This window comes from Manacus vitellinus, unplaced genomic scaffold (assembly GCF_001715985.3).
Source record: "Manacus vitellinus isolate BGI_N305 unplaced genomic scaffold, ASM171598v3 scaffold_26_pilon, whole genome shotgun sequence".
Lineage (NCBI taxonomy): Eukaryota > Metazoa > Chordata > Aves > Passeriformes > Pipridae > Manacus > Manacus vitellinus.
Genome location: NW_021939960.1, coordinates 4377695 through 4401859, shown reverse-complemented (window position 1 = coordinate 4401859; position 24165 = coordinate 4377695). Strand labels below are relative to the sequence as shown.

Genomic DNA, 24165 nt, shown 5'->3' with positions numbered 1-24165 from the left:
TGCTGTGCAGCCCCCTGTGCTCACCGAGAGCTGCCCAAGAGACACCAAATGAAAGCTGGGTTGAAGCACAGGAGACATCTGAATATACTGGCACCTTGTTTGCACATTTTGGTTCTGGGTCTATGATTTTTATACAGAATTAAAATTTTCTTGACTTTTGCTGCGTTTCTGAAGTTGTTTCATTTCGTTTTGAAGCATTTGCTGGTATGTGCACTGAGTTTACTAACACTGTCCTGACCCTGGAGATGGTGTGATATTTTATGGTGTGCAGTGACATTTCTGTGCCCAACTTGGCTCCCATAAACAGGTTAATTTCCACAAATTAAAGGCCAGGTTTGAAACATTACAAGGTGATGTAACAATTCTGTATTGGCCTCTAGGATTCTCAGTGGGGCTGATGACTGGGCAGTCCTTTGTCAGCTGCAAATCTACAACTTCTACACAATTTTTTCAGGTATAATGGTAAAACCAAAAGTGCTGAGAAAAGAAATATTGAGGTTTATAGTTTCACATAACATCAAAACATTGAATACATGGAGCACTTACCAACTGACATATTTATGCTAGAGGAATGAGTTCCAATTTGAGACAATACTCCTTGCATGTCCCAAATTAGGCTGTATCAAAGTATGTCCTGAAGTAAAGGTACCTTAAAATGGCAGAATGTATAATGAAACCCCCTTATTAGTACAGAGTTAATATTCAGACATCAGGAATAAGATTCAGAAATCTCCAACTGTAGATGCTGGACAAAGAGTTTATTTTGGTTTTCAAAATCTAACCACGGTTCATTTGGATTTCTCTTCACACAAACATCCACTGGATATCAGGTGCCAGCTTTGGTTATTTAATACAACTCTTGGGAAACCAGTGGTCTTGAAGTTCCCCTTTCATTTGGCCTGAATTAATGTAATTTTGTTGTTACTAAATTACATACCAATCATTATTATACCTGTTTATATAAAGCAGACAATAAGAGGATCTTAGGACCTTAAAATAAACTGAAGAACCACATGATTAAAATAAGCAAGAGATACAAACCTGGCAATGACAAGAAAGCACACTGATCTAAAATACTGTTCTTACAATGATCTTGGCTGTTCAAAGAACAGTTTAAACAAGTTATAGTTAGTAGCTAAACTGCAATTTAGCTTAAATTTCCAGTCTGATTCCAAGTTATTCTTTATTCTGGTTTTTAAGTAATGTGTCTGAAGTTACTCCTGCTATGTGTTCTCATTCTTGGGTAATCCTTCCAAAGGATATGAGTCACTTCTCCATTATTTGTAAAGAATATGGAAAAAGTAAAATATTATTATTTTGTGGGCATTTGGAACTGGATTAAAAAAAAAAAAAAGGTGGGATGTTGATCATTGTGAGTCATTTCTTGGGAAGAAGGGAAGAACAAACACTGGCTGCTGACTTACTGCTATGATAGCCAAGCACTTAGTGCTGACTCAAGAGGTAGCTATTGATGGCTGGAGAACACAATGGAGATCCTGCAGCAGGATTAAAAAGCAACATCTTTCCTCTTTAAGTAATAAGGAGTTAGAAGAAGCTGCCTGTGTTGACTTTTTGGAGGCTCCTTTTTGTTTAAGCAACCTTCTAGTTTAAACATGTTGGCCAGTTAGAATTACATCCTGCTGCAATGGAGTCTCCTCCGAGTTTCCAAAAATCCTGGCAAACCTGCAGGGAACGAAGTGCAAGACTGATCTCCACAGCACGGGGGAGCTACACCAGTAACTCCCAGTGCAATCCTCTGCTGTTCCCGAGTATTGACCTGTCCTGGCTGGGACAAATATTGGTACACACAAAACTGAAGTGACATAAATGCCTTGTAACCCATTTGCATTCTGATTAACTAATTGAAAAAAACCCTGTTTTGATACCAAAACTGATTTTTCAAAGTGACTTCGTGTCACTGTGGCCCTTGCACACTTTGTTTGTGTACTGGGAACTACTCAATTACTTATGTGTGTAACTACACAGAATACCTGCAAAGAGCACACAATACAAACCCAGTGTATTTTATAATTATGACTTAACTACACTTATGGTTTGTGTGCTTTTTTCAAGCTCCAGTGGACACACTGTGATGAAGCCTAATAATTGTTTTTTTCTGCAGGTGTTTTTTGTTTGTTTGCTGTGTTTTGTTTTTTAATGAGGGAAGCTTCTTTCCAAATGCAAGGATGCAGTCCCATGGCAGCCTGAGCTGACTGAAGTCATGCCTGACACCCTCCTCTGCATCTTCTCATCCTCTCTGTACAGAAGAGATGGTTTTGTGCCAGCACAGGCACCTGAGAACTCAACAGTGGGCCAGGTCAGTGCTCATGGAAAATGAATTCTAAACACAGATTCCAGCAGTGGTAAGTGATGAATTGGGAATGAGCAGTACAGTTGGATTGTCAGGAACACAGTAGTCTGTATTTATATTTGAAGAATGCTGTGAAACTGAGTAGGAGTAGAGGATCTCATGGAGAAACAATTATAAAAATTTGCTCTGTCATTCCAACTTCCAATAAGTATTTTTAAATTATAGTCTTATTAATGCAAATAAAAATAGTACCTGCTTTGTGATCTTTATCTGAGTGTATTCATTGTTATTTTGAAGTAAACCTGAAGCCGAGTTAACACCTTGGAAGCCACAGGTTTAAATAATCACTAACAAGCAAAATGCTCCATGAAAATACCTTTACCAAAATGATTGTGGATGTTTACATAAATCACGTGGAAAGCATAAATATTCAACAGTCCACCAGTCCACTGTGGGATGTGTAGCCAGGACTGCAAGTGGATCTGTGTGCCTAATCCTTGGTTCCTGTCAGTGGGGCCCCGGGTCAGTTCAGGCTCCTGCAGAGGGCTCCTTTGCAGCTCCGGATCTGATGGTCGATCTCCAGCTCCAGCCCTGGCACAGCTGATCTCCAGCCAATGAATCCCTGCGTAGTTTTAGGCACTGGAGGAGACGGAAGCACCTAAAATAAAAGGACCTTGTAAAAGTGAATGATGGAAGGGTTTGTGATGGTAACTGCTGTCAGGCGACATCAGCTTTTGTGCTGTCGTGTGGATGGAAATGAGGATTTATAAAAAATAGTGGTTCCAAATGTAATTTGCTGAGTTAATATCTTGAAAACATTGACATTAATGAAAGGAAACAAAAATTTTGAAAGACAGCCCAGGTGCATGCAAGTTTGATTTATAACACATGATAGTTTATAATTTAATTAGAATAATTTAGGTGCCGTTCTACAGCAAGACACAGGGAAAGAGAGAAGTACAGGGGCCAAATTCCAACAAAGCAACTACCTTTCATTTACCACCTTCTAAAACCAAAAAGCAAATAATTGTTTAGTAGTGTATGTTAGCATTTTTTTTTTAAAGTTTGGTACAATCCTAAGGGCTTTAGTGGTTTTATATTCTTAGGAGAAGAATTTTATCTTTGTCTTTAGCTTTTTCCCATACAGAATAATCATCATCATTATCATCATCACCTTTAAAACTAATTAACTTCTCCAAACAGGAGAAATAGTGTTTTCTAGTTGCTGTTATATATTTGGTAGCAATGCAGCCACGGAATAATAACTTTATAACCAAATGCTAAAGATGTTTCTGACCAAGCTGGCTATTGCATCAAGAACTACTTACTCATTCCACCTTCTTTCTACTTGAAAAGATGGGTAAGCAGAAAGTTAATCTGCAACTAATCTAGCTAAGGAGGAAACCAAACAAAAGCCAGCAGTGTCTGTTCAGTGACTGCTGTGCTTACTTTGGCTGAATCATCTCTGTTGGGCACGTTCTATCATTTTAGCATCTGGGGACTCACAGAGCAATACACAGCAAGAGAACAATGTTTCAGTTCTCTTGCCAGAGTTGCTTCACTTTGTTCTTTGGCCAAGATTAGAAAACGTTTATGATATTGAGGTGGAGCAGTTCCTCAAAAAAGATAATTTTTTATGGCCAAAAGTGCCACCCACCGAGCAGGATAATGAAGGGAATCATGTCCCACTTTCGATCTGGGGGAAGGGACAATGAAAAAGCTTTTACTAATCTGACCTAGAGAGGAGAAGAGGGATGACTATCACCACGAAGGTAAATGTGCAGAAAGACACATAGTTCTGAAAAAGGAGGTGAGAAACTTCACTCTGAACATGTAAAGAGTGACCCAAACACAGCTAGCCCTGATGTTCCTCCAAATGCCGAGGTAATGAAGCTCTGACCCCTGTTTCAGCTTGAGCAGCTCAGCTGGGTGATTGTCAACACCCCAACCCCTCACTGCTGAAACGGGACTGAAACTGTAACTTCACTAAAATTCGTGTTTGAGAGTCTACAAACTGAACAATAAGTAGCACTGATGGCAGAAATGATGCCATTTCATTGCTTTGCCACACTCAGCACTAGCACTTAATTTTTGTTTCAGTTTAATCTCAGTAAAAGCTTTTACAACTTCCTTGCTTTATCTTCCCACCCTTGGAATCCTTTGAAAGAAAGCTGGTTCAGCAAGTAAGAATTTCCAGTCTCCTTTGTTTCCTTAATCTTCTCTAAGTGGACTAACCTTTTTTGTTAGCACCTCCTTACCCTTCTATGAATATATTCCTCTCCCAGTGTCACTGCTTTAGCTGCCTGTACAGTTACCCCATTCATTGGTGATTCTCACAGGGTATATTTAGAAATTAAACCTTCACATTCTACTGTCCTTTCCAGCTGTTTGATAACATCAAGGCACCGAACATATAAATCATATAATATAAAATCAAACAACTATTACCTTGCTCGTAAGAACTGGCTTCCTATTAATTTGTGCCACTAAAGAGGACAGTGGCATTGTCTGTGCCAACAAAAAGACTCTTTTAAATAAAGGTAGAAAAATTACAACCATATCCAAAGGGCAATTCTTTGTCTTAAACAAATGCTTTTAAAGCATTGCTCGGGTTGCAAATGCAGTTTACTCTGACCTTTAGTTAAAGACCCACCTCTACAAGACAACTGGGTTTTAGAGGTTGTGTGATTTCTTACAAGAGATATTGTTGTATTACAATTTAAAATGTAATTTTCTAACCTTAATGTATTTTTCCACAGGTGTCACAGGGCGAATCCGCATGTGTTCTGGAAGCTCTATCTTGGGCTTTGCATCTTTTTTTTCATCTCCTATCAACTAAAACCGAAACATAATTAAATTTTGGACTCTATATATTTTGAAATTTACTGTTCTTTGTGTTATCCACACCATTCCCCTCGTTGCAGCTGAACTTCCTGTTCTTTCCATCTCAAGCTCTTATTTCAGTGCTTTGGAAATTACTGGATTTTTTTTTTTGTTTCAGAAGGTGATGTAATTCTGAATTTCGGGTGGAAGGCTAAATATTGCTGCTACATCATGGGTCCAGAAAGAGCTAGAAATACATCTTATATATGTATATATGTCTTATATGACTACAAAGCAAAGATTAATAGATGCTAAATACACATATTCACCAATAGCAACTGTGCAAAGCTGTTCTGTGTCACAGACCACAGTCACCGAGGATGGATAATGAAACCATAAGGACCAGGTTTCAAAAGTGCTAATTTGGATGCCTACAGGGATTTTCTAAAACTCCTAGAGCAGATTACTTCTACACTTATAACCATGCAGGGGCTGCATCAATCCTGTCCTTTAGCAATGAAGTACTGTGATTCCAAATGGAACATTATGTGCTACTATATTCTAATAACATCACTGAGAAGAGACATCGCTCCAAATATTTTCGTTTGTTGTAAATTCCCCCACTGACAATTTAATTAGCTGGAACCTTTTCCCCTAGATTTTTAAACTACCATATGGATAGACAAAGGGGAAATATTTTCCTGTCAGTGTGCATCTAGTACTTGTTAACACTACTAGGAGTCATGTTTCTCAAGAGAAATATATCAGAATATGCACAGCATATAAATTACCACTTGCTGTTATTTTATTCAGAGGAAAACTGAGTATTTGAACCCAGTGCAGTTGTTACCTCGGATCCCAGCTTAGCAAAGCACACTCAGTACATTTCTAGTCTTCAGAGCTCTCCTAATTCTGTGTCCAGATAAATCTGTGTGCAGTTAGATTTCATGTGTTGCTTACGTGCCATTCAATTTTACCTCCTCAAGAGGTGTTTTCAAGAACCCCCATTTGTCAGACCATCTTTTTGCAGCATCTCCTTCCTTTTCGACGCATTTTTTCCTGAAACCAACCAAGAAATATTAAAGATTACTTTGAAAACTCTCATTGAAAACCAAAAACCCGATGCACAAAGCCAACTACTAATGCTACAAAGCACAGCGGTTTAGCAGGAAGCTTTAGATATTTACCTTGAAAATAGCTTTTACCTTATTACCTTAACTTACAACACCAAGTTTATGTGCTAGTTACCATTGTCTGACTCAGAGGTAACAGGAAAACATTTTCCATAGGTTTGAAACAGCGCCTGTGAACGCAGTGTGTGAGGAAGTGGAGGAGGATGAAAAATAAGCTGCAATGTTCTTTCATTTACTGTGGACTGATTCGATGCCCCACACGCGGCGGGGGATGGAAGCTCTAAAAACCTCGATTTTTTTACCAAGGCGCGCTTGTGAAAGCGGGCACAGTCTTCAAACACACGTGAACTCATGAACAACCCCTTCAGCCCGCGCCTCAGCGGAGCCGCGGGGAGGGCAAGGCGGCGGCGGGAAGGAGGAGTGGAGGGGAGCACGGCGGCTCCAGGGCGGCTGGGGGCCGTTCCACCAGTATTGTCCCGCGCTATAAGTTGCCGGCTCCATCGGGGCCCCGCTCGCGCGCTCGGGGCTGAGGGGCAGCGGCGGCGGGGCGGTGCCCGTGGGCGGTCACAACATGGCGGAGGGCGGGCGCTGCCGGGGCGGCCAGCAAAATGGCGGGGGGCGCGCGAGCGCTCCGCGAGGGGTGGGGTGCCTCTGGCGTTGCTCCTTCGTCCTTCGGCCGCTCCCCTGTGACAACACGGCCGTATCTCAGGGGAAAAAGTATCGGTTCCCCGCGCCGTGTTTTGTTGAGGCACCTCAGGAAACCGCGGGAAGCGCGCTTGGTGTTTTCGGTAATTTTTTTTTTTTTTTTTTTGCACCTCTTTTTTGGGAGGAGTGTCTTTTTTTTTGTGCGCCTTTTTTTTTATGCGCCTTTGGTTTTTTTTTTGTTTTGTTTTGGATTTTTTGTTTTGTTTTGGTTTATTTGTTTTGTTTTGGTTTTTGTTTTGGATTTTTTGTTTTGGTTTGGTTTGGTTGTTTTGGTTTGGTTTGGGTTTTTTGTTTTGGTTTGGTTGTTTTGTTTTGGTTTGGGTTTTTTATTTTGGTTTGGTTTTGTTTTTGTTTTGGTTTTTTTGTTTGGTTTTTTTGTTGGTTTTGTTTTTTAACCGTTAGTAGGAAAACACGTTTGTGTTAAGCTGGTGCAAAGTTTTTTAATCCTTTGAAGTGGACATGAGGAATAGTTGAAGGATGCTGGTTTTTATTTTGTTAATCAGCTTGTCAACATGCCCAATGCTCAGAGTGTATGTGCTATGATGGGTGTTTTCGCCTGCTCCCCAGTTTTTATTCCTGGTTCCTCTTGATACACACCAACACTATCTTTTGGTAATTGCAGTGGGACACAACACCAATCCTGTGACATACGGTGTCTTTCTGATCTCTTTTTCTGGTAAATGTTCTTTATGAGCTACATGCCTCCAATAGAAGTTCTGAGAAAGACCTCAACACGCTTTATGGGTTCTATGTGACAATCCAAAAAATATTTACAGCTTGTAAAGAGTCCACTGTGTTCCAATACATTAATATTTTTGGCTCTCCATCAATTTTTTGGTAATCTTAATTTCTTGCAGTTCTTTATAAACCATTTCAACAATGAGTGCAGCCAACTGGCTCTTTGCCCTTGTGGATTTAAATAGTTCCCTGACCTCTTTCTTTCTGTCTGGAGATTGACTTGTGCAAACACACTGTAAATAGTTAATGGGGCTCTCTAACACCATGGGCAGTTATTATCCTTATTACAAAATAAATTCAGAAAGGTTTGGACTTAAGATGAGTGGTTTATAGGCAGTGTGTTTGAATGCTTAATTACTAGCCTTTTTTTTTTTTCATAGAGTGAAGGACCTAAAGGCCTTAAATACTTAAGTATGAGAAGACTATATACATTTATTAGTCATTACTCTATTTGAGTAAGAGGAGAATAAAAACTCCTTCAGTAGTCCTAAAATAGCAATTAATACTGCTCTTCTGGGTCTCTAAAATCATTAAAGTATCAACAAATGGAGTATTTCACTTACATGCCATTTCTTGATTCTCTAATTGATAATTAGACTAGCAATTAAATCATCTGAGTCTCGTATCACACCCATAAATGCTTACTCATTGTCCTACTTAATTAACTCCTGCTGCTTAGTCACATTTATCTCAGGAGCCCTCTTATTGCACTGATGCTTTCTGTGAAAAAAGTAATTTGTTAATGAAACAATCAAATTTGTAGCTTACTGTGTCAGGGCTTAAACTGCAGTAGCATTTGTCAAGAAAGATGAAACTTCCTGCTCAAACACTGTGAAAATAGAACTTTAGAATGTTCAAGCTTTTCTCTTTTCTGTACTTAATTATTTTTCAGATGAGAGAATGTAGTAAATGAGTAGTTTTAGATCCTAAGTTCTTATGAGCAGAGGGCAATATTAGAATTGCACTTGCACTATGAGAAAAAAGTGAAATAGGATTTTAATGAGCTAATAACGATACTGAATGACAGGAATATGGGTCCCTTGAGATTCCAAAATCATTTGCTGGAAGTCTGGATCTTGTAGCTACAAACAGCAGCGTTTGTCATCACCTGACAAATGTTGAAGAAGACACTCCATCACTTAATGTATCATGTTTAAATAGAATAAAGTCTCAATGCTTGGTGCTTCAGATCGATGACCCCTTCCAACTCAGAATATTCTGTGATTCATGAATCCTAGATCTTCTAAGATGGGTAAATTCTAATCTGGATGTTGCCATAAATGCTGAAATTCTAATGTTTCCAGTTAGGAATAGCCAATTATTCAGCTGCTCAGTAGTGCTGCTCTTCTTTCAGAACTTACAACTGTTCTTCCAGAATTTACAACCTGTCTAGAACTTGAGAGCAGTGGCAAACAATGTGCATTAACCCAAATGCAGTTTTCTGTTCAGCTGTACAAATGCTTCCAGCAGCACATAATGAGGCAGCGCACGAGGCTCCCGATTTTTCCAAAGCTTCAGGATGTTGTGTTGACACAAATACAGGTGGTACTGCTCTGTGAAATAGGTCAGGGGACCAAACTGACTTAAACAGACTGTGCAGAAAGAGAAAGTCAGCTCAGTGTTTTTATGTTTTTCACAGAACAGCTCCACGAGCAGTTGTGCTTCTGCAATCAAGGCAGCAGACAGAACGGAGACAGGAAAAGGTGATGCCTGAGCTGAAGTGAACAACTCAGGGTAGGTGGATATCTTTAAACTTCTCCTGCTGCAAAAGAACTGTGATGCAACTGTGGCTTTGTTGATGTTCGGAGTCTTCAAGATCTGAGTTAATTTTTGGTTTCTGGAAATCTCATGTCTGCCCTGATAGGAAAATGTTAAGGTTTTTTATATTGCTTGTTTATGGAGAAAAGAGTCCAGATGAGCATGCAAAAGCTTTCTATGGGATACTCTGAAATGATTGTAGGAAACAAACCTGTTGTCTTTTGAGTTCTTTGTAAATGTTTGTAAGAGTTGTTTGTTTGTGATTATCTCCCACTGAATATGCTGAGATTTACTTCTAGAGCAGCCTTAGCCAGGTAAGGACTCTCTCAGCTTTGGGTAGACCCAGGTGTGAAGTGCATGAAAGTGCTTGGGAGATTCTTCATCCGACTTTGTCCTCAGCCCGTGTTGTAACACTGTTACTTACCATGAGTTGTAGTAACTGCCATTGGGAAATGGGAAAGCAACACTGCCAATGAGAAAGTGTGACCGTTTTTCTCCTTAGTGATGTAAAAGCTTGCAGGTTGATAAGAACTTGTCACTAAATGAGGCTTTGAATTGTGTACTTGTTATCTGAACGGTTGTGAAACAAACTAGCGACTGTAAAGGTCTGGCAGAACAGAAACACACTTTCTTATGGAGAGATGGGTGTTATGGACCCAGTAATTCTTTCTTCGTGGGAGCAGCTCTAGCACAGGGGGCTGTGCAGCTTCTCTAGCGCTGGTTCCTGCTGGGAGAGGTGTTTGAATGCTGGTTTCTGTGGGGTAGTTCAGACAGGGCGGTGTCCCACGTGTGTGTGCACCATGAATAGCACACACGTGCTTGCGATTTGGGGAATTATCCCAGAGCTGTGTCTCTAACAAGTGTGTGACCAGTAATTCCCAAACCTTCCTGCGGTGCTCCAGCTTTCGCTGGATGTCTGGCAGCTCTGCCGAGGCCACCGGCAGTGCTCTGACGAGGCTGCTGGCTGGGAAAGTAGAACAAATGCTCCACGCTGATGGGCGATAACAGCAGGGAGGGCGGGGGGATGCTGATGTCCCCGAGGAAACCCGCAGAGCACCGGTCCCTGTTCCCTGTTCGTGTTCCTGAAGGCCTGCACTTCACACTCTGAGCATTGCTATCCTCACAGATTTTCCTTCAGCTACACTGAGCTTGTGTCTTCCCCTCCACGGCACTTCTGAGAATGAAGCTGTTTGCTGAGGGTTTATACTTCCATTTGTGTATCTCTGCTGAGGCTCTTGCATTGAACATGTTTACCAGAAATATTAATTAGTACTGGGAGTTCTATGCTTGCTGGTCTGTGATTTGCAATATTGGGTGTGGAATCTAATAGAGGAGGTTGTGAGCATAACTTCAGTGGCTTTTGCTTTTAAATAGTATTTCAGAGGTAGGCAGCCTGAGACTGCCTTGTTATGGTTACTGTGATTTAAGCAACAAAACCCCATTGACACTATAAGCTCAGGCTTCATTCAAAAAACCTGCTAAAGTCTATCACATCAAGAATTTGTTAATATGTTAATTGGAGTTCCTGAATTTCCATTTATGGAAGGAACCCAATGGCTTGGTTAGAATCATATGTTGTGGCAAAATTTAGAACTGTCATCCTCTTGTGGCTGTACTTACCCAGTGGCTTTTGAAACAGTGAGGGTATGTCTGTTTTCTCAACAGTAATGTGTTTCTTTTTTTCCTCCATAAAATGGCATTTGCAGCTACAGCTTTATGCACATTTCTCTGGACTTTGTTTGGGTTTGAGCTTTACGCTAAACCTGATGGATACACTTACATTTCTGTTGTACCTGGTGGAATAAATATACATGCCCTCCAAGCGAAATTATTTCTTCTGCTGCCATGGAGACCTTTGTCACCTTCAAACTGGAGCAGATGTTTGTATTAAAATCCTTTAGTAACTGGTGTTGTCTCTGAGCACAACTCCCCAGCCCTGGTTGCAGAGAGCTGGCAGAATGCTGCCCTACTGCAGTTTCCAAGAATATGGCCCCACTTGTAGGCTGCTCAGGGTAAAAATATCTTGTAAATGCCAGTGTGCAACACTTAACAGAATTCTCCTGCTGCTCTGTGCTGAAGTACCTAGGCACAATATGAATTAAAGATGAAGGAAAAGGACACAATTTTAAATTTTTGTTGCGTTGTATACACTGAAATAAAACTCTTCATGGTCTGTGAAAGTATTTTTTGTTTCAATACAGTGCATATTTCAAATCAGAAAGTGTCTCCTTTTTTCCTTTTGCCTGAAAGGCAGGGGGTCTAGGACATTTTAATAGCTTTCATATCCTACTCTGCAAATATATTATTGCAGCACAATAGTTTCTTTGCATGAGAATTGCTTAAATGATTCAAAAAGGATTGAAAAATATATTTCAAGTTTTAATTTTATGCACAGAACATTAATGAGCAGTGCCCCTTAGAGACTTGCTGTCAGTTTAACATATTCACAATAATCTCAACACAGATGTTATTCCATCTAAATCCTTTTAGAGGGAAGAAACCAGTAATTTTTCCTTGAAGAATGTCAGAAAATATGTTATTGTTGAAATTACATTTTGATCCCAGAATGCTATGTGAAAAATCATTGCTAGGAAGAATAAGTAGCACATTGTTTCTGAGGTAAAATGCTTGTGAAAGTTTTTTGAACCTCCTGTAAATTTTAAACCAAGTCAATGTTCTGTTAGTCTCATGCAATTTTGCTTCCCTTGAGGGCGATTGCAGGTGATGATGGAATATCAGCATCTAATTGTATTCTAATTTGAGAGTATTTGCTATAAGTTCAGATTTCTCTATTTGTAGCTGTAATGTGATGAAATGATTGTCTCTTTTAGATACATTTCCCTGTGCATTCTCTGAGTGCATAAATCAGAATACTTGCTAGAAAGAAAGTCCATACTTGCAGTAACAGTTTTTGTTGAAAAATGCTTTAAGCTCTCTCCCTGTTGTGTGTTCTGTGATATGCCTGTATTTGCTTTATTTGGTGCTCTCACATTGTGCTCTGCCTGTCTGAGCACAGCTCAGGCAGTGAAATGATGCTGAAACAATAAAAGGGGCAAGGTTGTAAATATTATGTTGAGAAATACTGGAGGAACTCTTTCTGTTCCGCTTAATCCCAACCAAAGTTGATCTTCAGTGGGGAAGCTGTGATGGGTTACTGGGGCAGAGCCTGGCCATGTGTAAGGGGTGTGGAAGCAGTGTGAAAGAGCACATTTAGGAAAGTGTTGGATGACTCAAAGCAGTGGTTCTGCAGTTTTCCCAGGTTCTAAGAACTCTTCTGCGAGCCCATAAATAAAAGAATCACACTTACAGTTGTTGATAGCAGAGTGCACAGTGCCCCATCAGTTCTGTGCAAAGAGAGCTGGGTGGGGTAGGTCCCATCAGGTTTTTCTGAAGCTCTTTGGTGGAGAGGAGGGTGAAAGATGGGGTTGCATGACCAAAAAGCAGAATTGCCAGTTCCAGTCAAAGAAGTGTTTCATGCACTTCTTGGGAAAGAAATGCAGCTCCTCCAGCCACTGTGGGTACTATGGACAGAACTGAAGGTTGCAGTTAGGGAATACAGAAAGTGAGATCTTGGTTTCAGGGCTGAAGAAACTGTTTTGTGAGCCCTGATGCACAGGATGGCAGGGGGCATGACTTGGGGAAACTTCAGGATAGTGCAGTGGAATATCCTTTATGGCAACACATTTATTTTGTAGAAGCAGGTGTCTTGATGCCAAATAGCTTTTCATTTCTCCACTTTGCTGTTAAGGGTGCTACAGAGAGAACCACTGTTAATAATATGATGATATAAAACAGTTGCAAAACTGCAAGCAAACACAGAAAAGACAAAACTTCCAAACACCATTGCTGGGTTTAAATAGGATATATGTTACTTGAAGTAACAAGCCTGGAGAATGAAATTCTGTTCCTGTGTAGAATACCAAGAGAAAGAAATGCATTCAGCAGCAATCTGTTGCAATAGTAGCTGTAGGAGGTCTTGGGATTTAAATTATTCACATTGTCATACTTATGGCTGGGTTCATCCTATTTTATACTTAGGTGCATTCCAAATGCTCAATATTTAGATGTGTACACTACAGATAACATTACCATAGTGCAGAATGACTGTACAGTGACTGTAGTAGAAAAAAGACCAAATAAATCTATTTTTCCAATATCAGTAGTTTTGATATTGAGAAAATATAGGATGCTGGTATTAAATTCAGGTTACAGTTTTGTTACCTTTGTTTATCCTGAAAGCAGAAGGTATTTTTTTCATTATAGATTTGGGAAAAGGTTTATTGTTATCAATTACTTTATTCAAGGTTTGGCAGCTTCTTTGATTTACTACTCCTTATTTAAACTGCACCTTTAAAATTATCCTGAGGAGGTTCATTCTTGTAAGGAAAATCAGTGTTTAAATAGGTGCTGTAACATGATATATGCAATAAGAAGGCAACTGATTAAGCATCTCAATGTAGCTATAGACTTTGGTTTAATAGTTCTTTGACTAACCCAGATTATGACATATAATTTGACACATACACATCCCAATGCAATGAAAACCTCTTTCAGTAGCATGTTAAATAGTGCCCACTCATGCAGACTTTCACATTAAAGTAATTATGGGGGAGGGGGAAATTGTAAGAACAGAAAGAAAGTTTACTCTTCCTCTTTATAGTGAAAACAAATGTGTTTTTCTCCAGAATCTGCCAAGCCTGTGTTTTAATGATTTAACAGATGGAGTTGGCACATGTGAACCTGGAAGATGCATCTGTCTGATTTTTCCAGTCTGAGGATTTTTTAACTGCATTAATGGCACAGACAATGGTAAAATATCACCTCCCCAGGCTGCTTTGCTCTCCTAACACATAATGTCTCTTAAGGAAAAAAAAGTGCTAGGAGACTGGGGTGAGCAAAAGGCCATGAGAGAAATGAGGATTTGAAAAGTTTAGTATTTTCTGCCTTCACTGCATTAGGTTTTTAAGGCTTTCACTTTGAATTTCATGTGTGTATGGTGTGGAAACAGAAATTCTACCCAGACAAGGTTATCTATGATCTCGGGGTTCTGTTAATTAATTAGTGGTTCTAAATAAACACCATTTAAACAAGGAGACCAATAGCCACTAGTGTTTTGCCTTTTATAATTGAAATGACTGTTGCATTTCCAATTTGATAATTTTACTTTTTTTTTTTTTTAATTAGTTCTTGCAAAGGTCCTGCTCATGTATAACCTTAGATTTAGCAATCTCATTTAGCCACTTGTACTATTCATTAAAGCAGGCAATGCAGATGCTTAACTGTTTTAGCTGTTTGGAATGAGGGCCTTAATTTGAATTCCTTTTAGAGTGGAATCCTTAGCACTCACCTGGATTTTCTGCTGAAACCAATGAAGTGCCTTCCTGGGTAGAAATCTCTTGGTTAAATGCAGTGGTTATTTGCAGTGTCCTCTGGGATGACCCACTGTGGTCCCTCCCAACCTGACCCATCCTGGGAGTCTCTGAAATGTCTCAGCAGTGCCCAGGGATGGACTCAGTTCTGCAGGTATCTCTGTGAGAAAGTCCCTCTCCTGAGAGGCCAATTTTCCTATTTTCCAAGGGCCAGGTCAGTCCTCACATGAGCTGCCCAGCTGGGTGCACTGACACTCCAGACAAGCATGTGGAAAGGCCCCTCGTTCTCCTTGTCCACAAAAATGTTGGGATAAAATGCAATTAATCTGCACTGGGCTGGGAACTATCCAGGCCAGGCTTTAAAAGCACTGTAGTTTGGGCTTTGCTTCAGCTTTACTTTACTGCTGCTGGGAAAGAAGATTTCAAGAGGAATATATTCCATTGTTAATGAAATTAGCACAGATATTGTCTGACAGATTGAAAAAGTTTAAAATGACAGTGAAAAGGGCAGGAAAACTATTGTAAATGCTCTAGAGCTGCTTTTGCTGGAGGAAAGGGTGTAGTCATAGAGCTGGACATCAGGAGTGGCTTAACTTCTCTGTGTCTCTTATCTCTGATTCCACACATAACACACTAGGATTTACTGATTGGTCTAATGAGAGATGGTACCTCTGGCTATGAACTTTGCCTTACCAGTGTTATTACATTGTGTTTTCACTTCAGGAAAATCAGTTCAGAGTTGATGCAGATGCTCCATCTGCACTTCCTGGCAGATAAATGTGGAAGGAGATAGAGCCTCATGGATCTACAGGTGTCTTGTCTGCTTTCTCCCATCTTCCTCCATCTCTGTAGTACTCCAGTCTTGATGTCATAGACCTGTGAAATTAGGGACACATTAAGTAAACTTACTCATTGAGACAACTTTTCCATTTCCTGGTATTTTGTAGAGCTTACATTGCCTTAATTTATGTGCCTAAAAATTAAGTATGTAGATGAAGTGAGCTATCAGTAAATTCCACTTGCCCTGGGCTATCAGCCATCACAGGATTCAGCACCCTTTGGAGGTGCCTGTTTCATCTGACAGCAGCTTAGGCTGCCAGCTTCAAATAAATTCATAGCTTCTGGTTGTAGTTAGGTGGGTGTAACACTACTTTTACTATCTCTGATGTAAAGTAAGTGCATAAATAGGAGGGTTTCAGAATACCTTCACACAGTTTAAAAAAAAAAGACTCGAGCCAGTGCAGAATCAAACAAACTTATTTGAATAGTCTGATCCCTGATTCATGTAGATAGAAACAGAATAAATCTCTTCATTTTTAGAGAATAGGAGAGGAACACTAAAAAACTGCTTTCAGAAGCACTCAAGTCCCAGAAAGAAGGTCCCAGTTTTCTGTAAGTCTGGGAAACTGAAAATACCATTGCGTTGACCATAGCAAATATCACTAGAACTGTTTGTTTCCTTAATGCCCTTTCGTATTTTAACAAATGGCTGTGATAATTTTCTTCCTCATTTTAAGGTTTGATTAATCAGTTCATTGTGTTCTTTCTTCAGAAGGAAACGTGTTACTGATGTCCCTTGGTATGAGTGACATATGGGTTCCACTGAAACCATAGAACGTCCTTTCATTTAGCAAAACAAAAAGCTGCCTGGCACTCTGTCCCTCTGTGCTACTATTCCAGCCAAATTTAATTTGCAAGAGTGATGTGGCTTCTTTGTCATTGGCTGTGGAGGCAGAACTTCATGTGGATGAGATCCTTCCTGCTTGTGAGGTGTGGTCTGGAGGGCAGAGGCAATAATCACAAAGGTGACATTTCTCTTGCACTTCTCTCTCAGGCCAAAGATTTTAATGTGGCAGCTCAGATCAGCCAACAAATACAAAGGAATGGAAATATCTGAAAATGTCTGAAAATACCCTACACTGACAGAGTTCTTTCCTTCCTTTCTATGTTTTCCTTTCAAATTTTCTGGTGTTTTTTTTTCTTTTAAAAATTCTGCATTTTTTCTTTATTATCATCTTCCAAAACACAGTAAGGTAAAATCCATGCTAATGGAAGTTGCCTCGAAATGCAGCAATGGGAATTACATACCCTCCAGGATTCACTCTGGATAATTCCAAAGTTCTTCTACATGCTTTGCTATGTGTGAGAAGACAATCCATTAAGATCATCTTTTTCAAACCCAAAGCCTCCTCTCAACACATTGACAAGGAACATGATCCTCATTGGTTTTTATCATGCTGAGTGTTTGTTCTTTGTCACAGCACTATTAATTATGGACAGATATTTTAGGGATCCTTTGAATGTCGTGTACATTTTACCCTCCAACAAATTCCAAATTGCAACTGTATTGCCAGTTGAGGAATTTTTATTAGCTTTGAATTCCTTATTTAATTTTTTTTTCTGAGCAGTGATAGGTAGGGTATTTTATTCATTTACACTGACAGTAGCAAGAGGAAGGTAATGCTCACTCAAAGCCTATTCCATACCCAGCAGGCTGGATCCCCTCACACTCTGTTTGCAGGAATGTCTGCAGTGCTGGTTGGTGACCAGGAGCTAAAAAGCAGGTGAACAGAACTGTCTTTGTGAACAGGCTTATTGCCAAGACTCGATTTGAAAGTCTAGTTGTACCAGAAACTCAGAATTTGAAGCAGAATGAGAGGACAGATACACGTGAGAATTTTTTGATGAACGAGTTTCCAAACGAAAACATCACAGAACTTTGAATTTTCTGGTGATCAATTCCATTGTCTGGGGAAGTCAGTGAGACTTTCTGTGGATAAATCCATAAACATCCACTGCATCTGCCCAAGTAGGTGAAATGCAGCTTTTAGGAACCTCCTGAGAGATGGTGGTTCTGGATCGGGCTGTGCCCAGATCTCCCTGCTGGCTGTTCAGAAACTGTTTGTACTCAAGCATGGATTTAGATTTTTTTTTTTTTAGTAATCTGTTTATTAATTCTTTCATTGGAATAGAACAATTTGTGTGGAAAAAGAAAAGGTTATATAACCATCAGCTTCCACAATCTTACAAACCGTTCCATTAGGATGATGACAGCAAAACCATGTTCAAAGTGATTAAATTTATGCCTCATATATAGACCACACTGACAGGATTTTTTTTTTTTTAATAGCTTAGATCAACCTTAAAGTAATCTGTGAGACAAGAACTAAAAAGTAATAAAAATTCAGGTATTCAGGACAGGAACTCTGCCTCATGTGTTTTATAAAATTTAAGGCACAAGGAACCAGGTTTCAGAGGGGACAGTTGGGTGTTACTGTATAGGCTGATAATCAATAACAAGTAAACCAGGCACTCAATGTCCCAGTCCTCAGTGTTAGTAGTTCCTTGTTTTAGTACCAGGTAAGCACAGTACTCACTCTGCTTTTAGTCATAAACTGTCACTGCTGTAGGAGAAGTGAACAACTCTTTCAGGATGACAATTTGGTTGCCATCTCTGTGGTGCTAAACACTCTGAGAAGACAAATACTCTCTGCAGCACCAAGTGTGACTGAGTAGCTTTAAGGAGTACAAAGTGCTAAATGACCTTTCATCACTTTAATCACTTGACTGGGTAGAAAATTTTTTAATGAAGGTCATGACTGGAAAAATATCATAGATGAGAGTGTAAGTGGCATCTTCCTGACTCTTATGTGCTTCTCCTGATGCTGATCTAAAAATGTTCTCTGAAATCAGTCTCTTTTTCCTTGGAAGATAATACTTATAGTAACAGAATTTTAAAGTACTGTGTGGTATCAGATGGTGAAGACTGGTGATTCTTTAAAGCAGTGGTTGGTGTAGAAAAAATAACTCAGAATTTAAAAACTTTCTCTGTGCTAGTTGTTTTTGTAGTTTGGTTGAATGCCTTTAATCCCGTTCCCACTGTATAAAATAAATCATTGGTATAATTACTAGTGCTCCTGAAGGCTGGTTGTGGCCTTTAGAAACTGGGCCAGAGAACACAGTCAGTTTGACTGTGCACTGCTTTTTGGAAATGTGGTGTCTGTCGGATTTTCTTGCACAGTCAGGAACTGCAGTTACATCCCCACCTTCCATGTTGATTGCTTATCCCTGTAATGACATTGTGAAGCCTCCTGGGTGACTTTTCTGTGGGCACAAGTCAAGTGATTCTCTCCTCCTCGTTGAAAACAGAAAAACTGTGAGTAGGGAAAAAAGGCAAGTTCCTCAGTGAAGAGATTAAGTTTTCATAAGAGGCTGGGAGGAAGCCATATAATAAATTTTAGGCTGATGACCTTTCAAAGAGAGGCTTGGAAGGAGAGTAGAGATTAGAGGTTTGGCTTCACATCCAAGTAGAGTTGCTTGGTGTAATCATACAGGGAATAAGTGATTGCTTACAAGGGTATTGGGGACTGAAGAAAGAATATGATATATTGAAATTATGTTAATATTTTTAGTTTGGAAGATTAGCTGGACTCGATGTTTGTCCTCTCCTCTGTAACTATAGAAGCTGAAAGCAAATTTATTCAACTGAATCATGGTTGTTTTTCAGAAGAGCAGGGAGTTGTCCACTGCTGTCAAGATGATGATAACCAAGAGTAAAAGATAAATCACAGGTTAAATATTCAAGAGTAACAAATCTAAGGCAAGTTGACATTCAGTTTTCAGAAATGGTTGAGATCTTTTTTTGTGTAACTCTGCAACTGGAAATACTGGAGCCTGTAATGCTGAGACCACGCTGTTTGCACACCCCTCCAACTCTGCTTGCCCTGGCATTCCAGCATGGGACCATGCTGGTAATTCCTGTATTTCTCTCCATTCCATGGTACACATGTGCCTGCACTCTCCTTTGGATCTGCTCTTCTCTGATATTCCAGGACTCAGTTCACAGGAGCTCATTTCACAGGACTACCTTCCCACGTGCTTTGAGAGTCCTTAGACTGCAATTTGAGAGTTGCTTTGTTGTTCCTCTTCTAATTGGTGCAGTGAAAGCAGTCTGCAGAGACATCAATATTAAACATCAGAAGGCAGTTTTCTAAGTAGAGCATCTGATGAGGCACGTGAGAGTGTTGCAGGGAAATAGGTCTGTGCTGGCATTAATAAATGAAAACAGCCTGCCCTGGTTGAACAGAGACAGAGGAAGCATCTGCATCCTGGGTGATCTGGATGCTGGCAAAGAAGCCTTGTTTGTCAGTCCTTTGACTTCAGACACTGTCTTATAATTCTCACTGAGAAGAGTATGTACCAAAGAAAAAGAAAGGCCGAGTCTGGGTTTTTATTTCTTTGCATGTTCAGCGAGAGGACAGTGATTTGTATCCAGACACATCACATTGTCACTGAGGCAGTGCAGGACCATGAAGTGTGATAGGTCTTGAAAGATGAAACTGTCTCTGTGGGACAGTCACTCTGGGGGAATTCATTTATCAGTTTGTATCCTGCCTTTCCAAGGCAAATCAGAGCAGCAGAAATCCCAACATCTGTGGCGCGTGCTCTTACTTTTTAAAAGCCAAATATAAACATAAGCAGCAGGAGTGCTGTTCCTGAGCTGAAATCTATGAGCTTTGTCACAGTGTCATTAATATTTTGTGTTTCTGGGCACGTGTTGACTGTTGCTCTGTGACGTTTGGGATTTGGGCTTCAGAGGAGCTCGTGCAAATGTTGCCTTCAGTTTCTGTGTTATGTAAATTCATTCCTTTTGCATTACCCTTTTTTTTTTTCCTCCTCCATCAAATTTTACTATCATTTGTAGCTTCTAGTGGACCCAGGCTGAAAGTAAAATGAAGTGGAGAGGTAAAGTTTTCATCTGATTCTGCATGAAAGTCATGTGTACATGAATTTTTACAGACTCAGCTCAAAACTGTAAGGCCTTGAAATTTGCTTAAGTCACACACTTGCACAATGCTCTGTAGGATTCAGTGAAGTCTTTTTACTCAGAGTTTGTCACCTAATTTGGAAGTTTAATTACACTCCTGAAACTGCTGAGGTTATTATAATTCACCATGTTTCCTTAGCTGCAGGTGAGGCAAGGGAAGACTGCAGAAAGAGTAGTGGTGAGACTTTCACTTAATATGCTGAGATCTTCCTGTGTTTTTCCCATGACAGCTTGTCTGCCAGTTTACATTCCTGAGCTTCAAATATCACTCCAAGCTAGACATCTCTTGAAACCTGACCCATTTATTCCATTCCTACTCATCACATTTTGGTGAGGAGGTTAGGCTCTCATCTGATTGTAGTCTGCTGGAGAAAAACACAACTTTTATAAATCTTCTCTGAAGGGGGATGGGAAAGCTGCTCTACAAACTGGAAATTTTCTGATTGAGAACAATTTTTTCAAATCTCAGGGTGCTGCAAAAAATGAGCATGAGAAGAATGAGAAAGAAAACAGTAAGAACAAAATTCTCATCCTTATGAAATCTGCTCTCTGGTGCTGCAGTGAAGTACTTAATGCAAATTAAAATCAGGTCCTAAAACCATACTGAGCTTTCAAACTAGTTTTTTGTTGTCCCCAGTCTTGCTAGTGCTGCTTTCTGTTTGATAGTTAAATCTGGACTGTTGTATATGTGCAGTCTTCATGAATAAATGTAAGCTCTTTTTCTATTAAAATAGAAGGGACATTGTCTGCACTCTTGACTTTTCCCAGGTTTTTAGAACTAATTCTTACTTCTGTCATAGTAATGTCTGGAACCCGTAGCAGTGGATGAGGATTGTGTTGTCCAAGATGCCTCGGGAGCAAAAATGGCAGCTCTTGTTCTAAATCATTTCCTCTGGCCATAGGTGCAATCAGCTGGTTGTGTTGGGCTCTGTGCTGGGGAAGCATTCCAGCACATGAAGTGTAACGTAGAAAGCTGATGGGCCAGTTTCTGATTTCAAACGTGGTTAGAAGTTGTGGAATTGATGTCTCAGTTATCTGTTTTCTACTTCAAGATCAAGAGGGTATCAATGTACTCTGATGTCATTGTATTTTGTATATTTGAGGTTTTGCTCAGATAACCTCTTGAATTCATATGGTGGGTAATTGTAGTCTACCTTTTAAACTAAGTTTCTAACCTTTATAGCTACTGAGAAGTTGGAAATCCAGAGTAAAATAAACATTGCTTCATTTAATAAAACCTGAGCATCCTAAGCATCATGACTTCTGAATACATGAAAGACCTTAAAATCTCACTGCTTTGTTTAAGTACTTCAGATTCAGAAAGAGCTTAAATGAAGTTCATCCTGGAGCAGACACCCTCCAGTACCTGTGTCTGTGCACTTGAAGGAGTGTGTACCTGCAGTGGAGGGTCCCTTTATCCAGCTCTCTCCACGTGGGTGGATTTACCTGGGCTGTTATCCCACCAACAGCTGATGGTGTTTTGTCCTAAAATGGAAAGTAACTTGAGAGACTCCAAGTCACTCTCCAGCTTCAAAGCCAGCTATGTCAGACAGGTGGGGGAATGGCAGATTGCTACAAATCAGTCTTTGATTAAAATCTCCTGGGCTGTTCAAACAAATTTGCAATTTTTACTAAACACAAACTCCCTGTGCTTCATTGATGAGAACAGCATGTATCTTATTTTCATGCCCACATCTCACTGAAAGCTAATGCCACCTGGCACCAAGGCTGCCTTGGAGCTTTTCTTCAGTTCATTCAACACTTGATTTTGCAGTTGCTGATGCTTTTTAAGTGCCTCCTCCCCCCTCCAATTGATTCTATAAACTTTTCTTAGGAACTGCAGAAAGCAATGCTCCTGAAGGGAACAGGCCTTTCATGGGAGATGAGCCCTCAGCTGGATCTTGGAAGGAGCAGAACCTACAGGTTTCTCTTTGACTCTTCATGTCTTGTTCTGTAGCTTCAAACCCAGCACTGGTGAGAGAATGATTTTAAATGCCCCTCAGACTTACCAGGGAGGAGTTCTGGGAAGAGCTGGGTTTTATTCCTGTGAGCCCTTTCACCCTGGGGCTGCTTCCTTGGCCAAGGGAACACTCTCAGCTGAGCCACCTCTTCCCATTATCCCATGTGATAGCTGTGCTGCTGGAATTACCTGATGGTGTTTTGATAACACTGTGCTCTTCCACATCTCACCTGAAGGCTGGGCAAATAAAATGGCATCAGTGATGTTATCTGATGCAAAAATTATCAGTTTGTGCAGCTGTGGTGCAGCTATTATGAAAAATCCCTGAGGATTTTCTGTAGGCAGTGTGAGCTAGGATGGGTCTTGAATTTTGCTTTAGGCATAGTTCAGCTGCCACTAAGAACTAAAGGTAAATACAGAAACTGGAGTGAAAGGTGAAGGCTAAATTAAGAAGAGGAAGGTCCACAGGTGAGAAGCAACACTGTTCTGACCATCTGATGGAGACAGACATCAGCATGTCTGCATGCACATATTTGCTTTTCTGATCTGTGCAGTGTTTTTAAGTGGATCTTCAGTTCTCCTAGGAAACCATCATTAGGCTAATTGAAATGCTACTTGTACCTTTAAAATAACAAATGTCGTGATACATCTTTAAAGCCTTTCAAACAATAGCGTGACATTCATGCAGGATATCAGGGGCAGTTTATACAAACATTTCAAACACTGTGAAATAAACTATTAATGTTTCCAAAGCAGATAGCTTTTCCTTGTACTTAAAACTGAATTTTTTAATGATTTTACAACATTTCCCAGCCCAGTGAGGGTAGAAGTAGGACTCAGTCCCAGAGAAGTGACAATTTTTCTAGGGAGTATTTAGCAATGGAAGTTCTTTTCTTCTCTTTAGAGAGCAAATGGTTCACAAGCAGTTACTACCACTGCTAGTGTATTCCTGTCAATTGAGATAAAGTTTCATCTTCTCATTAAATAAGAGCATGGAACTAATAATCTGTTACATCTTCATGCTCTTGTTGAGTGTTGTACTCATTCACAGTGGGCAGCTGAATTCTCCAGTACATATTTGTGCTTTAAGATAATAGATACATATGTCAGAATGAATTTTGGCCAAAAGTCAGAGGGGCTGAATAAGAAGGAGATGATTCTTTTGTCCTATCAATAACTAAAAACCAGTTCTAACAGTAGCCTGATATAACTTCACCTGCAGGGTGGTACAGGATCTTAAAGGCTCGACTCACTGTTCCAGGGAACATTGGATCAATCTTAAATTAGTTTCTTTGTCTCCTTGCTTTTTACTCCCCATTTTTTTCAGCTGCATTCATGTATCCCAAACCTCTTTTGCAACAGTTCTTACCCTTCAGTTCTTACCCTTCCACCCTCAGTTCATCATTTCTCCTGTGGAACACTTTAAAGAAGTAACAGGATGTTTCAGACAGTTGTACAAATAATTGGTGCCCCTGTACCCTGCTCTTTGTGGGACATGCTGGAAGTTTGTAATTCCCCTGTATTTCCTTTGTGTGTCTCAT

General features: G+C 40.0%; 1 protein-coding gene and 1 long non-coding RNA gene across 4 annotated transcripts in view; one reads left to right on the top strand and one right to left on the bottom strand.

Moving 5' to 3' along the window:
- Positions 1 to 655: 655 nt before the first annotated feature.
- Positions 656 to 6768, bottom strand: CUNH20orf85 (chromosome unknown C20orf85 homolog). Its single transcript, XM_029960389.1, has 5 exons — positions 6611 to 6768; positions 6383 to 6388; positions 6112 to 6193; positions 5051 to 5146; positions 656 to 2969 (listed from the first exon to the last, which is right to left on the bottom strand). The coding sequence occupies exons 1-5, from the start codon at positions 6766 to 6768 to the stop codon at positions 2835 to 2837; spliced, it is 477 nt and encodes a 158-aa protein (XP_029816249.1). The 3' UTR covers positions 656 to 2834.
- A 239-nt stretch (positions 6769 to 7007) lies between these two features.
- The window catches only part of LOC108639916, a 50985-nt gene continuing 33827 nt past the window's right edge, over positions 7008 to 24165 (top strand). For 2 of the 3 annotated variants that reach the window (XR_001920816.1, XR_001920817.1), the window contains exons 1-2: positions 7008 to 7055; positions 9350 to 9444. This is a non-coding gene — a long non-coding RNA (uncharacterized LOC108639916). Of the gene's footprint in view, positions 7056 to 9349; positions 9445 to 14153; positions 14278 to 15560; positions 15627 to 24165 lie in introns of those variants that run through there. The other variant, XR_001920815.2, reaches the window with a different exon arrangement.

What these genes read in the sequence shown, in the direction of transcription:
- CUNH20orf85 (XM_029960389.1), bottom strand. Translation starts at nt 6,768, where the DNA reads ATGGAGCCGGCAACTTATAGCGCGGGACAATACTGGTGGAACGGCCCC. An exon ending in TGAAAACACCTCTTGAGGAG is followed by an intron (nt 5,147 to 6,111) that starts GTAAAATTGAAT and finishes TTTCGGTTTTAG; the next exon opens with TTGATAGGAGATGAAAAAAA. An exon ending in CTGTGGAAAAATACATTAAG is followed by an intron (nt 2,970 to 5,050) that starts GTTAGAAAATTA and finishes CTTTTATTTTAG; the next exon opens with GTGCTTCCGTCTCCTCCAGT.